Below are 24,233 nucleotides of genomic sequence, written 5' to 3'. Positions count from 1 at the left end.
TTCATCAATTTAGCCCCAGTCAGTTTAAAGCATTTGAAAAGAAGTATAAGAAGCTTTTTTTTTCGTCCAAAGTTAATTTACTCTTAGCAAATGTCTTTCCGGGAAGGAAGAAGGGAAGAAGAGATGCACAAAGGAGAGGAAATTGGCAGGGAGGAAAGATGCGAAAGTTGAGGATTTTTTTTGATTGCCTTTTTAAGAGTTTGATAATAGCTTCACATCCTGTACAGCGGTACGTCGCACGCGCAGTTGCACGAGCGTCTTGCACTTCATTTCATTCACAGGTTCGACTGTGTCCACCCTAGTACACACACGCATGCAACCTCAAATACACCTATACGCTCAAGTACAGTAACCATCCCCACCCACCCACACACATACAAACACACACACACACACACACACACACACACACACACACACACACACACACACACACACACACACACACACACACACACACACACACACACACACACACACACACACACACACACACACGCACATGCACATACACACACACACACATCCTCTATCCTCATGTGTTCAGCCGAGTATATCCAGGTATACAGGTGAAGCTTTGGCCAGATTAAGGAGCAGACCGTGGATTTCTTTGATGTTGAGTCTCATGTGTGGCTCTCTCTGCCAGCAGCCCAGCATCAGGTCGTACACTTCTTTCAGACAGGTCCTGGGGCGCTGCAGCACCCTGCCCTGGGTTATACACTCTATCACCTGCAGAAGAGCAAAGAAAGATAGACATCAAGTTTAACCTCAGTGGTATTCTTCTGTTAAAAAAACAAAACAAGCATGAAACAGGAACATCCTTAAAGATTTAAGCTGAGAGTCGTAACTCTGTGCACGTTGAGGATGATGGAGCGTGAGCTTGGTGAGGTTGTTTCACCTCACTGCAGAGGCTTACAGTGAAAATGTCACTGTGAATAAATTGACCGCAGTGACGAAGTGAGGTGACACTCGAGCAGTAAACCAGACAAATCGAATCCAATTTCTGTCTTGAGTGAGAGAAAATGGTCTGTTTTAACACACTCCCAAGACTTGTGTATTATTTAAAACATCTAAAGATTTAAGCTCCAAATCTACTGTAGGATGAGGATTTGTGGATCCTGGAGAGGAGACATTTCAGAATCCGAATCAGAATACCTTTAATTATGGAAACACAAATACTTTACAGGAGAGCCGAGTGGTACAAAGAATATGTATATCTTTCGCTGGAAGTGGTTTGTGAAATATCTATACTGTACTATAATTAAGCTTTTAATCATTGCCTCGAACATTAACTACTCTCTGCTGTCTGCGAGGAATTAATACCAATTTATGGATATTACTGTTAGCTCCAAAAACCAGGGTTGTCTTCCAAATTGCGACACATCCAATTAAATAATTGTAACACCTGAAGATTATCATTTAACATCTCCACATTATTAAGAATTCAGATTGGTATCATCATTTTGCAAATCATTCTGTCATTGTTATCAGTTAGTGAGAGTAGATCAACAATTAAAATCTAATTTTGAAAAAAAATCTATATCCTGCTTAAGATGTCTGATCGGATTTAGGTCAGGAGGTGAGTGAACTGCAATTTGAGGGAGATCTGATAGATGTAAACGGGAAAAGAAGAGACCGTGAAAGGGGGCTTAAGGTTAATTGTGCATGTAACCAGAGTGAATCAGGAGAAAAGAGGACTGCTGACATGGTCAAAAAGCTGTAACCAGAGTTGAGGACACCACAGGGTCGAGGTGAAGGGTTGAAGGGCTTTGTCTTCCGGACACCAGGTTAAGACCCTGAGCATGTTAAAGGCTGATTTGTAACAGTTATAAATAATTCAGATTAAAGCAGCCAATCGATTACTTCTCTATTTATTAAATGTTAACTTAATGTTTGTTATTCCAATTAAAACAGCTTCTCTTCCTCTACACCCACATTTTCCAAGGACATCAGTTATTTGTTTAACAGATAGATGGATGAAAAAACATTTTCTTTATGAGTTTTGTTCCAGCAAAGGAATCCATGTATTTTCTGGCTGCCACACTCTACAACTAAAATACTCTGGATATATTGTGAAAATGTCATTTCTTACTATTTTAGTGTGTACATTTAGAAAAATTATCTCCTGTGTTGGTTGGTTGAAGCCATATTGTTCAATTTTCATTTTTAATGTTGGTGGAACCAAATGTAAGTTGCTGCTATGAAACGGTTTGAATCCTGAACCAAAAGAACGGGGCATTTTCTTGTATAAGTGTGACCAGATAAGAGAATCTTTGGATCCATGAGAAAAAATATTTGACATTTTGCAAGCCCTTTAGCAAAAGGGGGTTTAAAAAATGTCTCCTCAAACTCTAGACACACCTGCTATACACCAACCTAACAACAAAAGCACCTTTCCTCTCGCTAAACTGAGCCAAGGAAAGCTTTGAGTGCAGCAGCTTGCTCCAAGCCCCCCGGCTTTGTGTTGTTCCTCACAATTTATTCAAGACACAATGAAACAATGATTTGCTTTAGCTTTATATATTGAGATGGGTAGAGCCAAAGGATTCACTACGGTGTGAGGAATTTGTACGCAAAACTGATCAAATATTTAGACTCAAGGTCTGTGTCTGTTCATATCTTGGGGCAGCAACATCTTGTTCGCCATCGCTTATTAAGGTGAATTGGTCTCTGTGGTAACATTTACGTAAAGTTATGTTGCTTGGTAACACATTACACCATTGTGACGGATAAGAATATGCACCTCATTATTGGAGAGTTGGTACCAGGGCTGTTTTCCATATGTGAAGATCTCCCAGAGAACCACTCCCAAACTCCACACGTCACTCTCCGTGGTGAACTTTCTGTACATGATGCTTTCAGGGGGCATCCAACGAATCGGCAGCATGGTGTGACCTCCGACCTTTGAACAAAACAAACGAACACACACGCACAAACAGAAAAAGAGAGAATAAAGTCAGTATAGTACACAGCAAACTAAGAAATATTGAATATTTTACATGCTTTTTCTGACGCTCTCTGTTCACTTTTTATTCTTCTCTCAACTATTCTGCAACATCATGCATTTCGAATCAGCTTTTTCAGATTTCGCACAGGGTTCACTTAGGAATTTCAATACATTTTAAAGTAGCAATGCAAACATTTCACTCTTCAAAACTGCACCCTGAGGCAGAGAGCGAGGTTTGATGGTATGGTCCAGCAGATTGCATCATCTGCGTGACTGCAGCACACTGCATTCCTGATCAGTGTAACATGTGATTTAACTAAAAGGTATATCGGTGAGAAAGAATTGGATTAAATTCCCCCAGACAAAGAGTTTATTCTCCTTTTAGCTTACAAGAAACACACTAATCAGTGATCTATCCACTGATTTAAAAAAGGTGGTTAAAGTTAATAGTCAAATGCTTGCTATAAAACGTGTGAGCTAGTTTGTGACAGAATGTTTTTAAATTAATTTAGTACAAATAAATCTGATAGAGTATAACCTATTGCAGTAAGGAGTAACACATTATAGCATAAACAGAGTGAGTTTCAGCAATTGTCAAAAGCTTAAATCAACACCTAGAGACATTTGTTAATTTAATTAAACTCCAATCTGAACTGAGCTTTTGCCAGTGCTTGAACTTTCAACCCTAACCTCCCCAAAGTTAAAGTCAATGAAACCTGACCCTGGTTCCTGCATCCATATATTGTGCCTCCCTTCACTTCTACTCCGAACATGAATCTACAGCCCCATCTGCACTCCATTGCTCCACACAGATAGCACAATCCATTATTCTGAGGTTTATGCCTGTTATTAATGGCTTGGTACCCACACTTGGCCTGTTTCTTTGTTAGTCAGTGGGTTATTTAATGGAGTAATAAAATGTGCACGGTCACATAGATGGCCATCAGGTTCACTGGTTCGTCTGGGGAAACATATCTGCCTCAATCTCTGCAGCTCTTACTCTCCATCACCAGGCGCTCGCTTCTCTCCCTGTATTGCCGTGTCTTGCTGCTGCTTTTTTCAGTTTCTTATTTGCATTTCACTTTCTGTCTCTGTCAAACTCCATTGTGCTTTATTGGCAGGCCATAATGAAGTACATCGTTGCCAAACCAGTGTCGAACAGGGATTACGATGTAAGAATACTGACACAATAAAAATACAAACTATTTCCCAATATTCTACAGACACTGCAGCAAACTATACGCCACTATGTATAATACAACATCCACATTGTCCTCTTGTTGGAATATCCATAGTCAGATTTATGGTATGATTAAGTTCTCAAATACAAATATATCTGTCTAACACATTTTTCAGTTTTTAAATGTTGTTTATTTATCAATCATGTGTTTTTCTGCATCATTTAAAAAAAAAGGAAACACATTACTCATTTTACTAGCTTTCAATGTCTTATGTTTTAATTCTGCAATCTCATTTTGTAATCCACTTGTTTGAAAGTAGCAATAGCTTCTTTGACTGAGATTTACTCATCAGCTTTATCACTGACAGGTGTAGTTTAAGTGTCGGGCAGCCATAACATTTTACTGACACTTTTTTGTTTTTTATTGTGGGAGTTTTTGAGGGCGCCGTAAAGAACATTAATTAAAACTCTGATTTCACATAAAATGACAAACACTAAATGAAGTACACTAAATAGACCGTGATTGCTTATTCACTTTATTCTATTCTATGGATTTCTGACATTATTTATTCACTAATGTGTCTGAACCTTCTCACATACATTAGTCTTGCTGTTTTATTCATCACGGCTGATCATTTTCCCTGATGCTCTGAAATATTAATAGTGGGCTCTTGAGCTGCAGGTGTATATTTCCTTTGTGTTTCTTAACTGTGTGTGTATGTGTGTGGGGCGGTCTTTGGACTCTTAACGAGACTGGATTGAAGGGGAAAACAGAGGAATAAAAACAAATGCAGAAGCAGGAAAGGGAAAGCCTCAGATTTCCTGTCATTGCGATCAAATATGAAGAAAAACCCTTTCATAGATCCTCACTCAAGTATGGACGGAGCATCTCTCTGTCATCAGCTCTTTCTCTCTTTCCTCTTTGCTGTCAGTAGCTTTGTCGTCAGTCTTTGTCTCCTTTCCTCTCTCCCTCATTCTCACCTTCCTCTCGGTCTCTAAGCCCGCCTGTCTGTCTCTCTCCTGCTCTGTCTTATAAATATGCATCAATCCAGCTTTAGACCTGCCTGAGTGTTCCAGGAAAGCCACAAAAAAAGAGGATAAATAAAGCAGAGGAGGGCTGCGGGCACTCTGTAGTGACCTCCTGGAGGCTGTGGTATCCATGGCAACTGGGCCGGTTAAAAAAGAAAGCATTATGGGATGTGTGACTAACTCCACCCACCCATTGTTACACAGGAACCTACCTTAATTGCCCTCTGTGTTGCTATGGAAACAAAAACTCTTTCAAGAATTCGAGTGTGTGTCTGTGTATTATTATATTGTTTGGGTGGAAAAAGAGCTTGTTCCCCTGGCCTGTCCCAGTTACGGTAAATTGGTTGACATATTTGGTGCACAACCTATCTAGTTTCAATGGCCAAGATCTAAAAAAATGTTTCACAAAAATGTCAGCTCAAAAAGTACGTAAATGCAAACAAACCACAACGCTGACAAATATGCAAAAAGGGGACAAGACATTATTACAGGCGATGTATACAGATGTCTCTAGGTTTTGGAATAGGATTTTTTAAAGTTCTCAATGCAGAAATAAGATCCATAATACAACTTCAATTGTCAAATCAAGTTAATAACTTTTTGGGGGGCTTTCTGCCTTTAATCGGATAGGACAGTGGGGAGTGACAGAAAGTGGGAGAGAGAGTCGGGGTGGGATCCGGAAAGGACCACGGGTCGGTAATCGAACCCAGGTCGCCGCAAATGGTGCAGGTGCCCCAGCCAGTTGCGCCACGGCCGGGGGCCATTTTTTAACAATTTTGTGACAACTAAATGTTCATTTTTAATGAGATGATTTTATGAGGCTACCAAATAAGCGGGTTGTGTGTAATCATATTTTTACACTTTTATGCAAATGATAGCGGGAAATATTGCATGTTTTTTTGTATTATAGAGAAATGGTCCATAATAATGATAATAACAATTGTCATAAGAATAAAGAGAAAATGGTTACATAAAATTACAAAGAGACATAAACTTCTCCACGACTTCCAGGTGTTCCATTAAGAGGCTGTTTGTCGTGCATGGGACCCAGAGACAGGTTGTAAAAAAAAATGCACACCATCTAAATTACTGTGCAGAGATTGTTTAGCTCTGCTTTGTTGCCAGTGTTTTTCTACAATCTGTGTCAGCAGCATAAAACAGTCAAACTGAACATTAAACCCAAGCAGCCATTTAATTTTCTTTCATCCTACACATTTGGGTATGAAATCAGTTTAGGGGAGGAAAGGGATAAATCCCTTCTAAACCCAAACTGGGAAAACCCAGACACACACACACAGACACACAGGCACACAGACACAGACACAGACACACACACACACACACACACACACACACACACACACACACACACACACACACACACACACACACACACACACACACACACACACACACACACACACACACACACACACACACAAAGAAAATCGGCTACTCGGAAAGGCGCAAGGTTTAAATTGAGGCACCCTTTCTGTCTTCTGAAACGCCTGTCAGGCTCATTGTGTAACAGGGGAGTTAATGACGTCACCATTCCCCCCACACGCACATGCACACACACACACATATATATATATATATATATATATATATAAACACTGGGGGGGCGCCTCAAATTCCTCTATGACTCATCTTTGCTCCTCTTTCTGACGCAAGAGCATGACTAGTTCTCTGAACTCACACACACATACACACAGAGACACACATATACACAGAGACACACATACACACAGAGACACACAGACACAGACACAGACACACAGACACAGACACACACACACACACACACACACACACACACACACACACACACACACACACACACACACACACACACACACACACACACACACACACACACACACACACACACACACACACACACACATACACACACCTCTCTGGTAGAGGCTGATACATGGCTTTATCACTGTGTTACCTCCCACTATGCTGTAACTCTCGACTGCTCTGCTGTTTCCTCCCTGTCTGTATCTTTCTGTCCTTTTTTGACATTTCTTGTTGTTTTTCTGTGTCTGTTATCCTGCTCTGCACTGCCGTATTGTGTTGTTATTGACTATCCTGTGCACTGTATACAGGCTTCCTCACCCGCAGACCTCTCCTCTCCCTCCTCAGCATGTGTGTAGCTTTATAGCTCTATTACCGCCTTTTTCTCCTTCTTGTGTATATATATTTGTCTTTTGTTTTCTCCTTGCCTGGCCTCTCACCCTCTTCCCTCCTGCTTTTCCAGCCCTTTCTTTTCTTTCATCTCTCCGACTCCCTCCCTCCTGCCTCCATCTCCCACACTTCCATCCCTCCCTTTATCCCTCTTTCTTTCTCTAGCACTGCCTCAGCATACTAAACACAAGTTCTCTGATTACTTTTCTTCCTGAGAAACGATGGATACAACTCCGAGGCTCTCCACCGCTCCCTTCGCCCGTTACCATGACTACACTCTCGGTGCTAAGCTTTATTGAGGAAGTCTTAAATGAAGGGGGGGGGGGGGAGTTGTGTGTGGTGTCATACTGAGAAAGAACGAAATATAAAAGAAAACCAAAGAGAAAGACCTTAATCTCTTTTTCTCATCTATAAAATGATGCAATGCACAACATATGCAAGTAATGTACAGTCAGTATCTCTGTAACCGTGTCAAATAGGAAAAAAAACTTCTAAAATGATAATATATTATTATATTATATTTCAGTACATGTTTTGTAAGGGACAACTGCAATTATTATATCTTAAATTAAAGCGTATTATAGCAAAAATATTTTTTCTAAAATACATTAGACATCATAGCTTTTAGCTAGTTGCAATAAACAACTAAAGAATGGGCTAATGACCTCACTTATTAAATAACGATATCAGTTTTAACATGATGCTCCGTTTCCATGATTGTATCATGGTATACTTTTACATTCAGGACAATTGTGAGGTTTCATTTGTTTATTAAACGAGATACAAAAGATTTTGGGGGGCTAATTTCACTGCCACAATTTAGAGTGAAGAGAATAAGGTACAAACATGGGTATTGTTGGTGAAAATCTCAAGAGATAGTTAGTGTAATACTTGTTATTTATTTTATGTAAAATCGAAAAACATTGAATCCAATTACTCCTTACCTCTAAAAAACATTACATATTATCAAGAGGGTTTCTTTTGGGGAGTTTCTGGGTTTTTATCTTTCTTAGTTTTCGCTTTTTAATATAAATACATGTTTAATTAGAGTAGTATATTTAAATGTATTGGTGCTTTTCAGTTTGTTAGGTGAAAAGCACATTCCTACATTTAAAATGAACACCTGCTTGATTAAGAAGAATGAATACATTTAATTAAAAACAACTTTCAACATCGTGGGTATATAAGCTTTCCTATTAAGAAAAACACTGCAGTGGTTTTCAATGCTAACAGCCCTTATTCTACACACAGTAGGCCTATGAGCTAACAAAGCATGCTACAAGCCCTCCCTCCCCTCCTATGTCATCACATACAGTTACATAACTGCTATCTGCATATATGTTTACTGCACTATCCTCCACAGAAAGCGTCTTACTGTAACTCCATCATGCCCATGCAGGGGAGGAGCAGAGAGGGACCCATGCAGCAGGGAAAAGGGAGAGGCTAAAAAAAGGGCCAGAAAAGATATCGACACATACACCTACCCTGTAGTAGTCCGTACTGTAGACATCTCTGGACATGCCAAAGTCTCCAATCTTTACCAGCAGGTTCTCACCCACCAAACAGTTTCTGTGGGACAAGAAACACATAATAAACAGTTTAAATAAAGATCTTTTATATTACTTAGGTCACACTGCAGGGTGTTAAACCTCTACAATATACTGTATATAAGTATACCCGACAAAAGTTATAAAGTAATTATCAAAGTCAATAATGTCAATAGTAACAGTTTATCTTTGGTTGGAAGAGTTTTACATGTTTTTGTTATGGTGTGGTTTCAGCTTTATTCTATCCTACTCTGATGGTTGGAATACAAAGATGCAATGATGAATCATATCATTGTACACTACAGGGCTTCGCACCAAAATGCAGTTATAGTCCAATTCTGCTACTAGAAGTTGCTCTGTACGTCAGCGAGCATTACGCACATTACTTGCAATATGACAGCAGGTGGTTGGGGGGCAGATACTCTTTAATATCCTTTACTATCGATCAATGCTGCCAATAGCTGTTTTCTGTACTGGATTATGCATTAATATTAATGTATACAACATATTATGTCAACAACACTAAGTTTGTCAAGGTATTTCTATATTGTTAAATTTGCAAAAATGTTCAAAATGTGTATTTTAAATTACTTAACATTTAGAATTCCTTTAAAAGTACCAAAATCTAAATACAATGCCCTCTACATAGGCCCATTCATCAAGGCCATTTGGATAATCAGAAAGAACAGGAACAGTTTGATAAACCTGGTGGCCAAGTCACGGTGCACAAAGTGTTGTGATGCCAGGTAGACCATGCCGGATGCGATCTGCTGTGCGATGTGTAACATCTGGGACTGCGTCAGCTCCACAGGTCTGGTGGTCTGGCCATCTGACATCAGAACTGCATCTGGACCGTGAGCCCTGAAAAGGTGAAATTTGTTTAATTTAGCCTTGTTATTGTTTGTTGGAGTCATTTGTGTTTTGTACGAACCATGTAAAATGCTACATCAACCCTTTAGTGAGAGTGTTCATAAAATGAAGCCGTTTTCTTTAAACTACCAAAAGAAACGTCTACTTTACAATCTTTGTGTACTGATGCCTCTGTTTTCATGACAACAGATCAGTCGGGAACATTATTGTCATAGATCTAACTATGTACTCCAAGAAATGCAATTATAGTTAGGCTTGTCGCAGATGGCTCCACTCTTGAGATACATCCCTGGATTAGTTTGCAGCACACTAAGCCGAAAAGAGGGAGTGCAATGCAGAAAACCCCCTTTAGTATACAAGAGTGGGTCTACGGTAAGACACTGAATACAATTTTAACCTCTGAGCCATAATGAGACTCTAAACTAGAGTCAAGAGAAGAGAGAAATAGTGCAACCATTGAACTTCTAGGGAACAAAACATTGTGTTGCTTATAAACTTAATTTCATGTAAGTGACAGTGTGCAGGACCTCTCTTTTTTTCACTTTCACTGCCAATACTCCTTTGCACCTGCCTCACGACTAGTGCACATCCAACTTTACCATTAAGTTTTAAACTCTAAACTAAATAGGCGATGGAGTCAAAGCTTGCAGTGATGAGGAAGTACTATTTAAATGCACCGCCATGTTGTGAGAGTAGGCTGAGATCGGTGTGACACTGATAATAAACAATGATCAGCTTCGAGCACAGCCGACTATGACTTCCTGAACTGCATGAACTAATGTGATTCTTCATTTTGGAAAAATTCTTTAATATGTCTACTGTAGATGAGTGTTTGATGTAATGAAGAGTACCTGAGGAACTTGTTGAGGTCCCCATGTTTCATGTACTCAAACACCATGATGAGGGGGTCGCTCTCCACGCAGACTCCGTAGAAAGTGACAATGTGTTCATGCTGAAGGTTTGTCAGTAACTCAGCCTCACGGTGGAAATCCTTCCTGGCATTTTCACTGGCCTCTTTAAGTGTCTGCACACACACAGAAACACACACAGAAGTGACATATAAAACACGGATGAATGTAAAACTCACACGTTATGCCACGTACACCATTAGTCATTTTCACAGTACATCCAACCTGCTCCAATTTATGTGGCTGCTTAGAAAATAAAAAAGTGAGTATCTTGCCTTGTAAAAGTGAGTTACAGCGAATCAGGCACACACTGTGAAATTACTGGCACCAAGCAAGGACTGACACAAAGGCAGCTCACAAACAAATGTTATATTTATGCAAGCCATTACTTAGTACAACACTGTTTACATTAATTGTATTCCCTGGTTCCCTTTGAAACTAATGTTTTTCTCCCTTCCATGATTTAGGAAATCTGTCAGGGAGCAAGCATCTGTGACAGACAGAAAACGAGCGTGTGTACAAGAGAGAGTTGCATGAAATGAAAGTGATACCGGGTCTGTATTCATTTCACATCAAAAGAAGAAAAATATAGAAAATGTCTCTTGTCCTACATGAATAATTGATTGTCTTCCTACATTATATGACATGGATATACGTTCACCTTCCACCTTGTATGTGTGCATGTGTTTGTGTATATTTGTGTGTTTATCTGTGTACGTGTGTGTTTGTCTGCATACTAAAATCGCAGAGAAGCTTCAATTACAAATATATGTTTAGAGGACAAAGGGCAGTCACTAAGAAAGCTCTAGAACAAGGAAATGACCCACGACCTTTCAGCAGGAATGCTGAGATACCAGAAAATGAGATGAACTGAAACTCCACCCCCTCGTATTAAACTGATCGTGTATCATGGTCAAACAAAGGCTTGGTCATGTACATTACAGGCTGTAATGTAATACTACATGATGATTATATGGTGGATTAGTACAGTCTGGATACTGTATGGAAGCATATGCTCCAATCATCGTTTGAAAGGTGATATTAGACATGTCTGGGAAATCTGTAATAGCTGGTTGGTTTCTCCCATGAGATTTCACATGAACACTTGTCTACGTTAGATCTGGCTGTTTATGTGATTATTTATTGTTTGGTTTCATAAAAAGCAAATCATTGATTATAAAACTATGTATGTATGTTTGCCAGTTTGTAAGATAATCCTTTGATTAGCATGTTGTATGTATTATTTAAAGAGTTATACATGTAAACAAATAATTAACAACGCTCTTTTTACAGAACATAAGATGTCAAATTTAAATTGTAAACCTCTTCTCTTCTGAATTGGAATTTTAAAAAAAAAAGGTTTAAAGACAAAGACAGGGTCTTTCTTTACTAACTATTAACTAATACATTTACGACTTCTAACCCCTTAAAAGAATAAAAATGCTATACATGATCCACATCTGACATATAAGGATCTAAGCAACTCATACTGCACATGCATGATATCTTTTTGTGTGTAACCCACATTGTGTGGTCCTGGCACAAAGAAATGTTGGCTGAAAATGTAAAACTAAGACTTTCTTTGAGACAGAAACATCTAACTGTGAACTATCACGCTCTGAGTCTCTGAGCTCCATGCTGGGAGTATTCCCAGGCTTAAAGCCATAATACCGCACTGTTAGTCATCCAGTGTGCGCACACTCAGGTCCCCGGACAAATAAGAAGCAATCAACAACCACGAGCCCAGGAATGTAGTGACTCACATTTACATGTGAAGGCAACATTATTGAAAGTGTTAGGTGCTCATGATTGATGGCAAGCAAGCCTGTAAAGGTGCGGGAATATTTCTATATGTATCTGCACATGTTCAAGTGTGCCTTTGATCGATGGCTCCTCTGCAAATTAAATACAGTAACAGGGAAACCGGCTTCTGTATTATAGCTGACTGGCTGATTGATAGTCAGCTCTAAAACCAGGACCATTAGGGTATATTAGTGAGTGCAGGTTATTTAATGTGGTGTACATGTTTCTGTGATGTAGCATGCATGACAGATGGCATCATAAATACGGTATGTACATGAAAAACATTGTTATCATGAGAAGAGTGGGAATATTCACAGGGAAAATACACCTCTCAACTAAAAACTGTTGTTCTTGCTATAATGTTTCTATGCTGAACGGTGCAGAAACAGCCAGTTAGGATAAACAAATTCACTGACAAACCTTTATGTACATTATTTATATATTAGAAATATTTACAAATTAAATGATATTCATTTAATTAACTGATTTAAAGAATATGTTGCCAAAATGAAGGGATCAGTTTGTAGTTAAACGTCATGATGATTGGTTTTAGCTGTCCAAGTTAAGAGAAAATCTGCCTCTACAATGGAGATGAAAGGCAGTTTTCTTTTGTTGCTTGTGGCACTTAAAAAATAACTCACTTTTATCAGTTGTCAATTTAATTGCCTTACTTTCCAATGAAATATACCCATTTAGGTTATTTAGTAATGTAGAGGAACTGACTAAAGCAAGAAGTAGTCAATGCTAATGCCATAATTTATTCGAAAAATCAGTTTCCACCAGCTTTCATCACATCTCTTCTTTGTTGATGCAGCAACAAGGAAGAGGAGGAGAGGAGGAGGAGGAGGAGGAGGAGGAGGAGGAGGAGGAGAAGGAAAAAACAAACAGAAAAATGGTGAGTCATACCAGTTGACAAAAAGACGAAGACAAGAAGAGCAGGAAGATGGTGCTATTAGCAGGTGTACATTAGCTAATTGAAAAACTACATCTGATGAATTGAGGATGTTAAATCAATAAAGTGACTCTAATGACTAAATGATTAATTTGCATACAATGACACCTATGGCAGTTTGAGAAATGCACCTTATTTTTAATGTACGTTGAATGCTGATTATGCAGTGTGTTACCAGATTTGACTTGCACTACAGCAACACATAGCATCTTGTTCAACAACAGGAGCCATGCTTCCTGGGACTTTCAAGTGCATATTTTACAGGGAGCTCAGACTGAGCTAAGCTAAGCTGGCAGCAAACATCAGCGGGCCAGCAGGCGATTTACCGAAAGGAAGGTGGAGGATTTGAGGAGAGGATAAAGGACTGCAGAGGAGAGAGAAAAGTACTCCAGGTGAGAGTTAGAGGTGAGGGATGTAAGACAGAGGAAGTGGGGACAGAGGAAGATGGAGGGGGGTCTTGCACAGGTCATGTATTGTTAATGAGAGGATCTGCACCAATCAGATCCTGTTTCACCGCAGAGCATCCTTGATGGAGATATGCATGGACGGATAGATGTGATGGCAGGATGCACTTTAGGAAACTATTCAATTTGAACCCGGAAGTCAGCGGTCTGAGTGTAACTCCACCTTTTGCTTGAAAGAAACTTTTGAAAGGAATTACTTTCTAACAAAAACTGAGAAAATGGAGTCTTAAAGTATGCATTTCAGTAACGTAAGTGGTTTAGATGAATATGAGATAACATTTGGAAAATACAACAGAGAAATCAATGACTTCAGCTTTAATAATAACATTATTGGTTTCATCAATCACCATCGAAAAATAAAATACCTTCTTTGTGATGCGGACTGGATGGTGTTTCATTTCAATCTGTACCGAAATGTCTAATGTCTATACATATATTTATTTTAAGATTGTTTTGGGGCTTTTCTAGCCTCAGTTATTTATCAGGAGGGTTCCAGTGTCCAGGACCATAACATTTGAACAGTAGAAAATTACACAGATTTCTTTCCTCTGCTTTTGTGTATTTCTAAGGAATAACCAATATAAAAATAAAACTGGCTGATTACCTTGACAGCCACCAGTATTTTTTCCTGGTCAGGAGAGAGGTTGTAACACTCGGCCAGAAAGACTTTTCCAAAGGCTCCTTCTCCCAGCTCTCTTTTGAGCACGATGTTGTGTCTCTTAATGTGCTGAACGACTGTGGAAAGAGAAAACCCAAAGGAAATTCCTTAAAATGTAGCCAACTTGGTTTGGAAACACTTTTTATGCAGTTTACATAAAGTCCCAAAATTCACTATTGTGCCACTATTCATCCTAGCGTCAGTTATTACACTTTGATCATCATTTTAATTAATAATGTCAATCAATAGGTGCTGTATGTACTTGTTGTGTCTGTCTGCAAGCAAAAAAAAGAAATCATAAAAATGTCTCTTCTTTTTCAATAAAAACATAGCTGCAGGGTGTGATATCGCCACTGGCTGTTTTATGGAGGTGGAAAATATAGTAAATGCATGGGGATTTTATACTATTTGGAAAATGTTTTTCTGTTTTGTCATGTAGCCTACATTTAAACAAACATGTCTCCTCTGTTTCACGCATGTAATCTCTCCCTGCCCTCGGCTCACCCACAGTTGAATCAGAGTTGACAAACCTGCCCTCTGTTGCTAAGTAACTTGTGACTCCATGCCAGCTTCTTTTTTTTGGGGGGGGGGGGGGGGGGGGGGGTGTTGGCATCATATTATGGTGATAATACAAGATTTTATTCTTCTGAACAGCACAGTGCTCTTACTCTAACCTGGCTAAGCCCTGTCTTTTGAATCCAAGCCAGATGTGCACCTGCCTGCAAGGAAACACAGATTATCCCATAATACATGCACTTGGGTACGTTTTGAGCACACACACACAACACACACACACACACACACACACACACACACACACACACACACACACACACACACACACACACACACACACACACACACACACACACACACACACACACACCAAGAGGTGAGATTTATCTCTGATGTGATTAACAGGCGCATTTGAAGAAAAGCTGTCCACTCAGAATATCACATTAAAGCCCAGCTAGATTCTCAGAAGCTACATCGATCTACACTGTGAGCTACTGAGGTCCACCATAACCTAATATTGTACAGACAGAGGGGGAGAGGGGCGGAGACAGAGGTACAGAGAGAGAGGGAAAGAGGGGAAAAAGTCTTTATAAGACAATTTAAGGCATCTACTTCACAGTGTATGATGGTGGAGGAGAACACGACCATGTGCAATATGTGTGTGTGCCTCTGCAGTCTTTGCACATACATTATCCAGGATACAGTACTACATGTTCACACAGTTGGTCATGGAAGATGCTGAGTTTGTAAGAGCAGGGCTTTAGATTGTGGTTTACATTCCTGTGTGGTGGTCACTATGGGTTTAGTAAAAAAAAGCATTTTGGTGAAGGTTAGGGTCAGTTTTTGGTTAATTGTTGATAACAGCAAATGATGTCTTGTGCTTCAATGCTAGATGACAATTTGTTCCTTAGTAGCCTACTCGAGTGCATAAGTATCCAGATGCTAAGCAGACGTTGACTACCAATAGCAAGGGGGACTCTCGTTTTTCTCGTTTAAAATTAAGCGTTAGGCTACATATAGAATATCCATTATCATGTGTAGAACTTTAACATTTTATAAGTGTATTATAATACTTAAACATTTTTATTTTTCTGCCCGCTTTGCCTTACAGTAACGTTGGTTCCTACCTGTTCGAGTATTTTGCGGGGGACAGGTGTGAGTGTAACAGTCAACATAGAGGGAATGGAAAAGTATAACGAGTACAAGAAGTCAACAATAATTTGATAGTTTCTCGGCAGAGTTGAAAACCAAAATAAAGGTTACCCTTAACGAATCCCTTTAACGTAGTCTACCTCCGGGCTAGCTAAGATACCAAATCAAACACACCCACAGGTTTACGCTAAATCTTAATGCCAACTTCAAAGATTCGTGTGCATGGCGGATCCTCCAGGTCTTAACCTTCAGTGAGTGTGTGAGGCCGTCCTGCAGCTCTGACGATAACCCCAAAGTGACTGCAGAGCCTCGTTCAGCTCAAAATGTTTTTACACTTCAGAAAGTTTGGGGGGATTTTTGCATTGCAAATGAACGAGCTGATGATGTGAGCCTGGACTGGACACAAACTGTCATGTTATAATAACTCTTACTTCACGTTGTTTATTCTGAAGCACTGCTGTGTTTGCTGATACATGACTTCTGTTGTGGAATTGGTTGTTGTTTTATTGGAAAGTGTCATTGTTTCGTGTAACTTATTGTGTGTTACACCAGCCATTTGGCCATAGCTGTTTATATGTCGGTTATGTTTGTCTGAGTTAGGTCTCATTTCTGGTTTAGGATTATTCTGGTAAACTTGTTTGACTCTCCACAGGCTGCAAAGTGCCTCACTATTGTTGGCCTAGAAATGAGTGGTGTATTAGTGCACTTTTGTTGTGTGGCCTAAATACATTCTTTAAAAAGCCATCATTGTATACTGTTTTATCTGCCACTCTCTCTTATTTGAAATGTTTGAATCCGTTTTCTCGAAAGCTTTACATTAGACAGCCTTCTTTATTTTACATACATCGTTACACAAGTGATTTATACATAAGTCAAGTATCTGTTTAATCTTTCAAGCCCTACCAAGAGTAGATAGTTTGAAAAACGAGGTAAAACTAAATACCATGTCACTAGGCGATTTGCAATGATGTGCATATTGTTAATCTGCTATGGCTAAAAGCGTCAGTGTTTTTATGTAAATATAGGTTCGATTTATGTATGAATACTGTCTCTTCCTCTTGACATAATAGTTTTCTGTTAAAAAAGCAACAGTAGCAGGTTATAAATCTCAGTGCACCCACAATTCCCCATGCAACAGCAGCAGCAAACATTAAGCCCATATCCCCACAAGCCATACCCACTATTTAACCAGATAATTACCTCACAGCACCATTTCCTACTGCAGTTGTGTAATAAGCAGTCACCCATGAAAACGCCTCGCACCACTTCTCCTTAATTAACACCCTCAAATAGCAAATAAATTGATGTGTGTGGACCACTGCTTTCCCTGTAGCTTTTCTGTCTCAGAAAGATTGGGGGTTGCTCTCACAGCATGTCCTACTGTTTGTTAAATCGTGTCCTTTTTGTTAGATTTATAAGGTGTCATTGCAACTAATTCCGCATTTATATATTCAAGAATTTTCCATAATTGTTGGGCATAGCAATAAACAACTTTAGAAATGAAATCATTTTATTTTTTATGGCCTCGTAACGCTTATGAATTCTGCTTTCCAGCTGTCTGTCCTTGCCAATTTTACTCTCGTTCCACCCTGCTTTCATTATTAAACTGTATCTCTTGTGCAATGCTACACATCACCCCTCTTCCTCTAAGTCAGTAGGCCTATCCTTAATTAAGATCTGCAGAATTATTATTCCCCATTTACCAAACTTTGCACTCTTACTCTCTGATGTTTTTCTTAATTAGTACCCATTTTCCCTGCTTATCTTATTTACTCATTTTCCCATATTCAGCATCTCTCCATCCAGTCTCATTATTTTACTCTCTCTTTCCTTTATTTAGCATCCCACTGCTATATCATTTATTCCTCCCTTAACCATTTCCCTCCTCTGCTTCCCTTTAAAATCAACATCCTTAAAATATTTACATCCAGGCAAATGTTCTTCCCCCATTCTTTGCCCCATCACTCTTTTTTCCATCACTTGTTTATGACTGCGCTGGCAATATTAACATCAGGAGGAATATTATTTCCCATCAACCACCTTCTATATTTTTCCATTTGTCCTTTTCTTCCGGTCTCTCGCCACCTCCCAATAAAGCCAGCTCACCTATCCTCCTTAATCAGCATCTTATAAACACCCATAGAATTAATGTCTCGGGACTTAATTATCCCCACTTTCCCCATCTGTCTCTTCTCCCCCTCTTACTTCTCTCATCAGCCCAAAATCTTTCCATGAATCTGAATGCTGACATAAGGGCGGTTTGGTTATTGTGTTTTTGGTAGTTTGAACCAAGCAATGTGATATATAGGTCACATTTTCTCTATCAGATTCCTCGTGCAGTTAATGTCCTGATTTTTTCCTCTTTCTCTACATAAGGCCTCAGCAACCACTCTCAACTATGTGCCCTCCTATCAGGAGGTGTAGCTAATTGTGACCTATATTTTCATAATCTTTGTGTGTGAGTGAGTTTGTGTGTCTTTTAAGTTGTGTACATGTGTGTCGACTTGTGAAACACACTTTCCAGAGCAATGTTAATCCGCATTCCCTAGATACATCAACATACAAACCCCATCGGATTTGCTGGGATTGAAACGTAGAAAAATTGAGAGTAACTGTAGACAAAGCCAAGTTTAAGATTTGACATAACAAGATGAAAAAAAGGAAATCTTTCCTTCAGTTCAGTGCCATACTATCGGGGAAACTAAGGTCAAGCTCTTTGTGTTCTTGTATATTCTTGTACTCTTTGAATTTGAGACTTCTTTCCAACCCTAAAATGAGTTCAGCATTTCGAGTCTTTAAAAGCTAATTCACAATTTTAAAATTGGACTCTGGACTGAACATTTTTGACAATGCTATAGTGAAATGACAGTACCAGGCAGCCCTTGAGCCTAGTTTAGCAGAAAGACCTAGAAAAGGAGGAAACAACTGACCTCCTGTATACTGTGCCTGTCTCTAGAAATAATCACATAATTCCTGGTTTATCCATAACCATACTTTGTGGGTCATATTATGTAATGCTCACTGAGAGACAAAAAAATTACAAAACATAAATAGACTTTCAAGTTGGCTGAGTAGTGACCGATGACTCGAGCCTTGTTTTAGAGATGTCTTCAGTTTAAAATGACCCATGCAGGCATAAGTGTGGTGTCCATCTTCTCATCTAACTCTCAGCAAGAAAGCAAAAATAGTGGAAATCCAAAGTGTCAAACTCTTCCTTTGAGGCCAACAGTATAATAACCACATCATTTAGAAGTGATGTTCGGAAAAGGTAACACCCCTACTTTCTTAATAATCTCCTGAGAGCCGCTGTTCCAAGTAACTGTAATGTGATACTGCGGGGGGGTAGTTACCGTAGTTCAAGTTCAGTGAATAATCTGCGGTTGATTTTCAGAGAAATTACCTTAAAAGAGCTGCTCCATTAAATGAAACAGTTTCCAGCTAGCTCGATAAATGTGAATTTCTGGGTTTTTTTCTTCTGGGTGGGGTTGTTGGTGGGAAATTCATTTATGACCCTGGTATTTCTAAAATCCCCACCATAGTCCGGATTCAGTTGCTCGACATGCACACTGAGAGCCTGTGTGTTTGTCTAGGATTAGAGACTAAAAGACTATGGGTGCTTTACTGTAAGTCTTGTTAATGCATGTGACACACTCTCCAACCACTGTAGCTCCTGTTTTGTTAATGAGGTGTTCACTTGAGAGGTAAGCTGTACAACTGCAGCTTTGCAACACAGCCAACAGTTTCCGTTATTACACATGGGTCCATCATCTCTGCAGAGTAATTGTTACTTTATTGCTGCCAGGAAGAAGGCCTGGGCCATGAGTATAAATGTTCAATAGTAAAGGCCACAAGCTGGTAAAGGCCAATGTTTAAAAAGAGTTTGGGTCCTGGCATTTAACGTAGGGCCACATTGCCAAGCTGCCTCATCTAAAGCCCGGCCCAATTCAGCCTTTGAGGCCAAATAATCAAAGAAACATACAGAGTAATAGTTGTAACACAGGCACATACACATTCGCAGGAGTACGATATTGGCTGTTATTGATCCTCTGCGCTTTCCTTCTTGTCTTTAGGCGGTAAATCCCAGTCTATCTTTTAGGTATACTGCACAACTGAAGAGGTCAATTTCCAGGTCTCCCCCATCATTATATGTCCTTCAACCTTGCCCTAAAAAAAGAGTACACACTTGGTATTCAATAATATACTACAACGCAAGGCCGAAGCCGGGAGAAGCTTTTATTACTTGTCAATAACCCTAATGTCATGTTGATGGACCAGGTCAATATCCTCGTGTGCTCTCTGTCTGTCTGTTTGACTGTTGTCTCATCTTCTCCTCACGTTTCTCTTTTTTCCATTTCAATTTGTCATTTTCTCCTTTCTACCTCGACTTTTTACTATTTACCATTTTTGTTGCATTTTTTAAAAAGTGTGCACTAACCTTAGATTAATTGTTACCTTGGTACTTACCCGTAACAAAAAAAAAGACTTCTACCTGTGGTGTCTCCCAGACTCTTTGTTTTGCTACCTTCAGCTCTGATGTGTGTGTATGAGTCACACATGGACGTCTAGAATGTATGAATAGATTTGTTCTCAACATATGCCAGAACACACACACAAAAACACACTTGCATATAAATAGATTTTCTATTTCCCACTTCTCCCTCAGAAATGACAGCTTATCATGAGCAGCCCCAAGGTCATTCTATGACGGCTGAAAAATAGTGTTCCTATGGTTACCTCTCTTTATCACAAAAGGACAGTTAGCTTGAATAACTTGGAGAATTAATCTCATAATGGATTGCTAAACATTTTGGGTACAGATACATGTGTTTTTTTATACTCACATGTGTCGGTTTTGAGCAGGCTGTTTGTGCTCCTGAAGTACTGAGGGTTTTCTATCACTGGGATCTTGGTCATGCCGATGATAACAGCGTCGGGACCCATCTCTGAGGATGAGGGAGTGTTGCTGCCGTTGGAGACGTGGTGAAGAGGAGAGGCCGAGTCATCATCGTTACTGATCACAGAAGATGGTCCTGAGATAAAGATAAAGAATACATTTTTTTTTAATGAAGTCCTGCATGTGAGACCGAACATATACTACACCTAGAAGACATGTTAATAGCACAAGGACACAAGAGAAAGAATTAGGATGTTAAGCTGTTATTGGCAGAGACTCAGGAGGTGAGATCATAGGTGAGGCTGTTCCTGTTGATCACAATAGACATTTGAGAGGAAGATGGTTGTGCTGCAAAACATTAGTTTGAGTGTGTTAGTGATGAACAGTATTCATATGTTTTTAGTGAAACTAATACGCCACTAAGTTTTCAGTGACTTGTAAAAAGGGCAGAGACTCATTACAAGACTCATAGAAGTACGAAGTTACAGTTTGTTACAATCCTGCTGCCTGACAGGTTTCACACTCGAATAGGGCTCTAAAGAGTTAGGGATCAGTATTCTTGGAGCAAGTGCTTTGTGCTTGTCTGACGATTGAGTAGTGTCTGAGGCGCGTACCCCGTTCTCCTCTCCAGTGTCGGAATTGGGTTGAATTTCTGTTATTTTCCAAAGCAGACAATTTGACCAGAGTGCTTACGGAGAGTGCCTAAAAATGCGGGGCTGTCCATCGAAAAGTTCAATCTGGCTGGGCTTTGAAATTCATTTCACAAGACTCAGTTTTTCATTCTGTTTATCTTATGATCGTTGTGATTTAAGATAAAACAGTTGATAAATTAGCATTAAAATCCTTCCTGATAATATTACGAATTGCATTAAATTGTTTGAAGTGCTCATAAGTCATCAAACTCATGGATCTGTGACTCCAAATAAACTGAACCAAATGGATCTTATTTCCTGTATCTCCCCCTACCAAACCATGCAGCCCCTTACACTTTCTATTGAAGAGCTGTTTTCCGTCTGAAAGTGAGTTTTAAAATGATCACTTCGCTCCAAACAAACAAAATAGCTACCGGCCAAAACGCCATAGTCAAGGCTGTTGTTTGTAGGATATGTGGATGAGGAAATCACAGCCCCCATTGAGCTGACTTGAAAACACATTTGCAAGTTTCCATCTGTGGAAAATGAGTAACAAAGCCTTTAAAAGTCCCATTAGAGGGTCAAGCCAGTAGAAAAGCACTAGGTCATTTCTCAACAGTGGTTGTTTTCATGTTTGAGTGCTGTTTATTTTTTAGGTCAGGCTCTAAAGCATTTAATGATGAAGTCAAGGTAAGAAAGCAATAATGGCACATTATCTACAAAGCTGGAGGGTAACCGAGGAAATTAATGGATGTTTCAAAACAAGGATGCCAGTAATCTAGGCACCTGGAAGAGTAAAAACCAAAGAAGTACAAAACACATAGTCAGTTGTCTTTACTTTAATACGGCTATTATTTGTTGAAATGATCCCTGGAGAATGGGCTTTTCTAAATCAAAACTCCCTTTTGAGTCTACATAGGATTACAATTACAATTTTTATTTCAAAATGTCTGTAATATAGCGTATAACTGACATTTTGTAATAAAATAATAAAGTAACTTTATAAATTATCGCTCTGAAAAAAGGACAATGGCATGAGTTAGACACCTCGAATCCAACCCTTTTTAACAAAAATAAACTTGTTTTCGGCAGGAGATCGGAGGGGGCATTAGTTAGTAATTAAGACAGTGTCACTGTAGACAGTCAAGGAAGTGGATTTCATAGATGAAGTTACAGTACACCTTCATGGCATTGCAGCTAATCGCCTGTGTCTTTCGGGTTGAGTGCCTAAGAAAACAAATCAGCGCACATAGCAGCTACATTACAGTGCGCACTGGCACACATTAATGCTAACACTCTCCCACATAATGGTTAACACACACATAAACACAAACATTGAAAAAAGGTTACTGAACACTTAAGTATATAACTATCTATCAACATAAGAAACTGTGCTTGGTACCTTAATACTTACCACCTTTAAAGATAGGTTCACATTTCAGAAATCTATCCACATGCCTGTTTGCGTAAAGAAGCATTGACTGGTCTCTGTAGTTTAATCATTCATCAAAATGTGTAAGAGGGAGGTTGTGATGGATTGATAGGCCAACAGTTATTAGACTCTAATACAGGAGACCTCTGATTGCTTCCTGTTTCCTTCCGCAAGTTCACATTGTTTTTGTAAGCATGATCAGAATCCTGTAATTCCCAATCTTTACTCAAAGTAAGCACTAATGGGAACCTAGTCGTGATCTTTTCGTATTTCTTTCTTAATGATGACAAACCATAACCACACTGTTGCTGTCACATCATAGAAGAAAGATATTTTTTAACATTCATTTGTAACAGTTTAATCCTCAGACCTCGGATTAGAAAACAGGTTGCTGCGGGCATGGAGAGGACTTGTTGCAAATTACACAACATTATGTTTGTTCATGTTAGATTGTGTGAATGTACTTCTGCCCTGATGGAAAACAAGCCTGCATGATTACAAAGATGAGAAAAGTGGTAGTATTTCACAGACATGACTTTAAATGCATTTTGGATAGTGGAGACTTTTTCACTTTTGTTTTTTTCCTTTATCGGAGATTACATTGCATTTCATTTGGCTGATGCTTTTGTCCAAAGCGACTTACAGTAAGTGCAAAAACCACAGAGATCCAACCAGTTCTATCTTTTTGTAGTTCTGTCATCACAATGTCCTTTGAATTACAGATGATAAAATCACAGGAGGGAGAGCCACAAATTCTAACACACGAAATAACTTGATGACGACTCGCAACGCTTGAAACTTATCTTAGTCACTCAGGTACATGGAGGGGTTAGCAAATTACGGCTTTTCAGTTAATTGTCCTACAAGTACTGTTATAAAAGCTTGTGAGGAGTGATTGTGTTTCATGGTGCTCGCATTTATGCATTCTTCACTGATTTAGCGGGAGTGAAAGAGGGAAACGAGTGTGTGTTTGTTTGTGTGTGTATGAGTGTGTGAGTGTCTGTGTTGGTCTCTTAAACCTATAGTATGATACTTCCATCAAGTCTTAGTTTTTCA

General features: G+C 39.3%; 1 protein-coding gene across 2 annotated transcripts in view; it reads right to left on the bottom strand.

Moving 5' to 3' along the window:
- Positions 1-511: 511 nt before the first annotated feature.
- Positions 512-24,233, bottom strand: part of ntrk2a (neurotrophic tyrosine kinase, receptor, type 2a) — a 66,022-nt gene continuing 42,300 nt past the window's right edge. Inside the window, exons 13-19 of one of the 2 annotated variants that reach the window (XM_063898146.1) lie at positions 21,061-21,249; positions 14,498-14,628; positions 10,618-10,790; positions 9,602-9,757; positions 8,828-8,918; positions 2,744-2,902; positions 512-729 (exon numbers count right to left, since the gene is read on the bottom strand). In XM_063898146.1, coding sequence (XP_063754216.1) covers positions 544-729; positions 2,744-2,902; positions 8,828-8,918; positions 9,602-9,757; positions 10,618-10,790; positions 14,498-14,628; positions 21,061-21,249 — 1,085 coding nt within the window. In that variant the 3' untranslated portion in view covers positions 512-543. The remainder of the gene's footprint in view (positions 730-2,743; positions 2,903-8,827; positions 8,919-9,601; positions 9,758-10,617; positions 10,791-14,497; positions 14,629-21,060; positions 21,250-24,233) is intronic. The other variant, XM_063898147.1, reaches the window with a different exon arrangement.

The sequence above is a fragment of the Eleginops maclovinus genome, chromosome 12 (genome assembly GCF_036324505.1).
Source record: "Eleginops maclovinus isolate JMC-PN-2008 ecotype Puerto Natales chromosome 12, JC_Emac_rtc_rv5, whole genome shotgun sequence".
In the NCBI taxonomy this organism is placed as follows: domain Eukaryota; kingdom Metazoa; phylum Chordata; class Actinopteri; order Perciformes; family Eleginopidae; genus Eleginops; species Eleginops maclovinus.
This window is presented reverse-complemented; position numbering and strand designations above follow the sequence as displayed.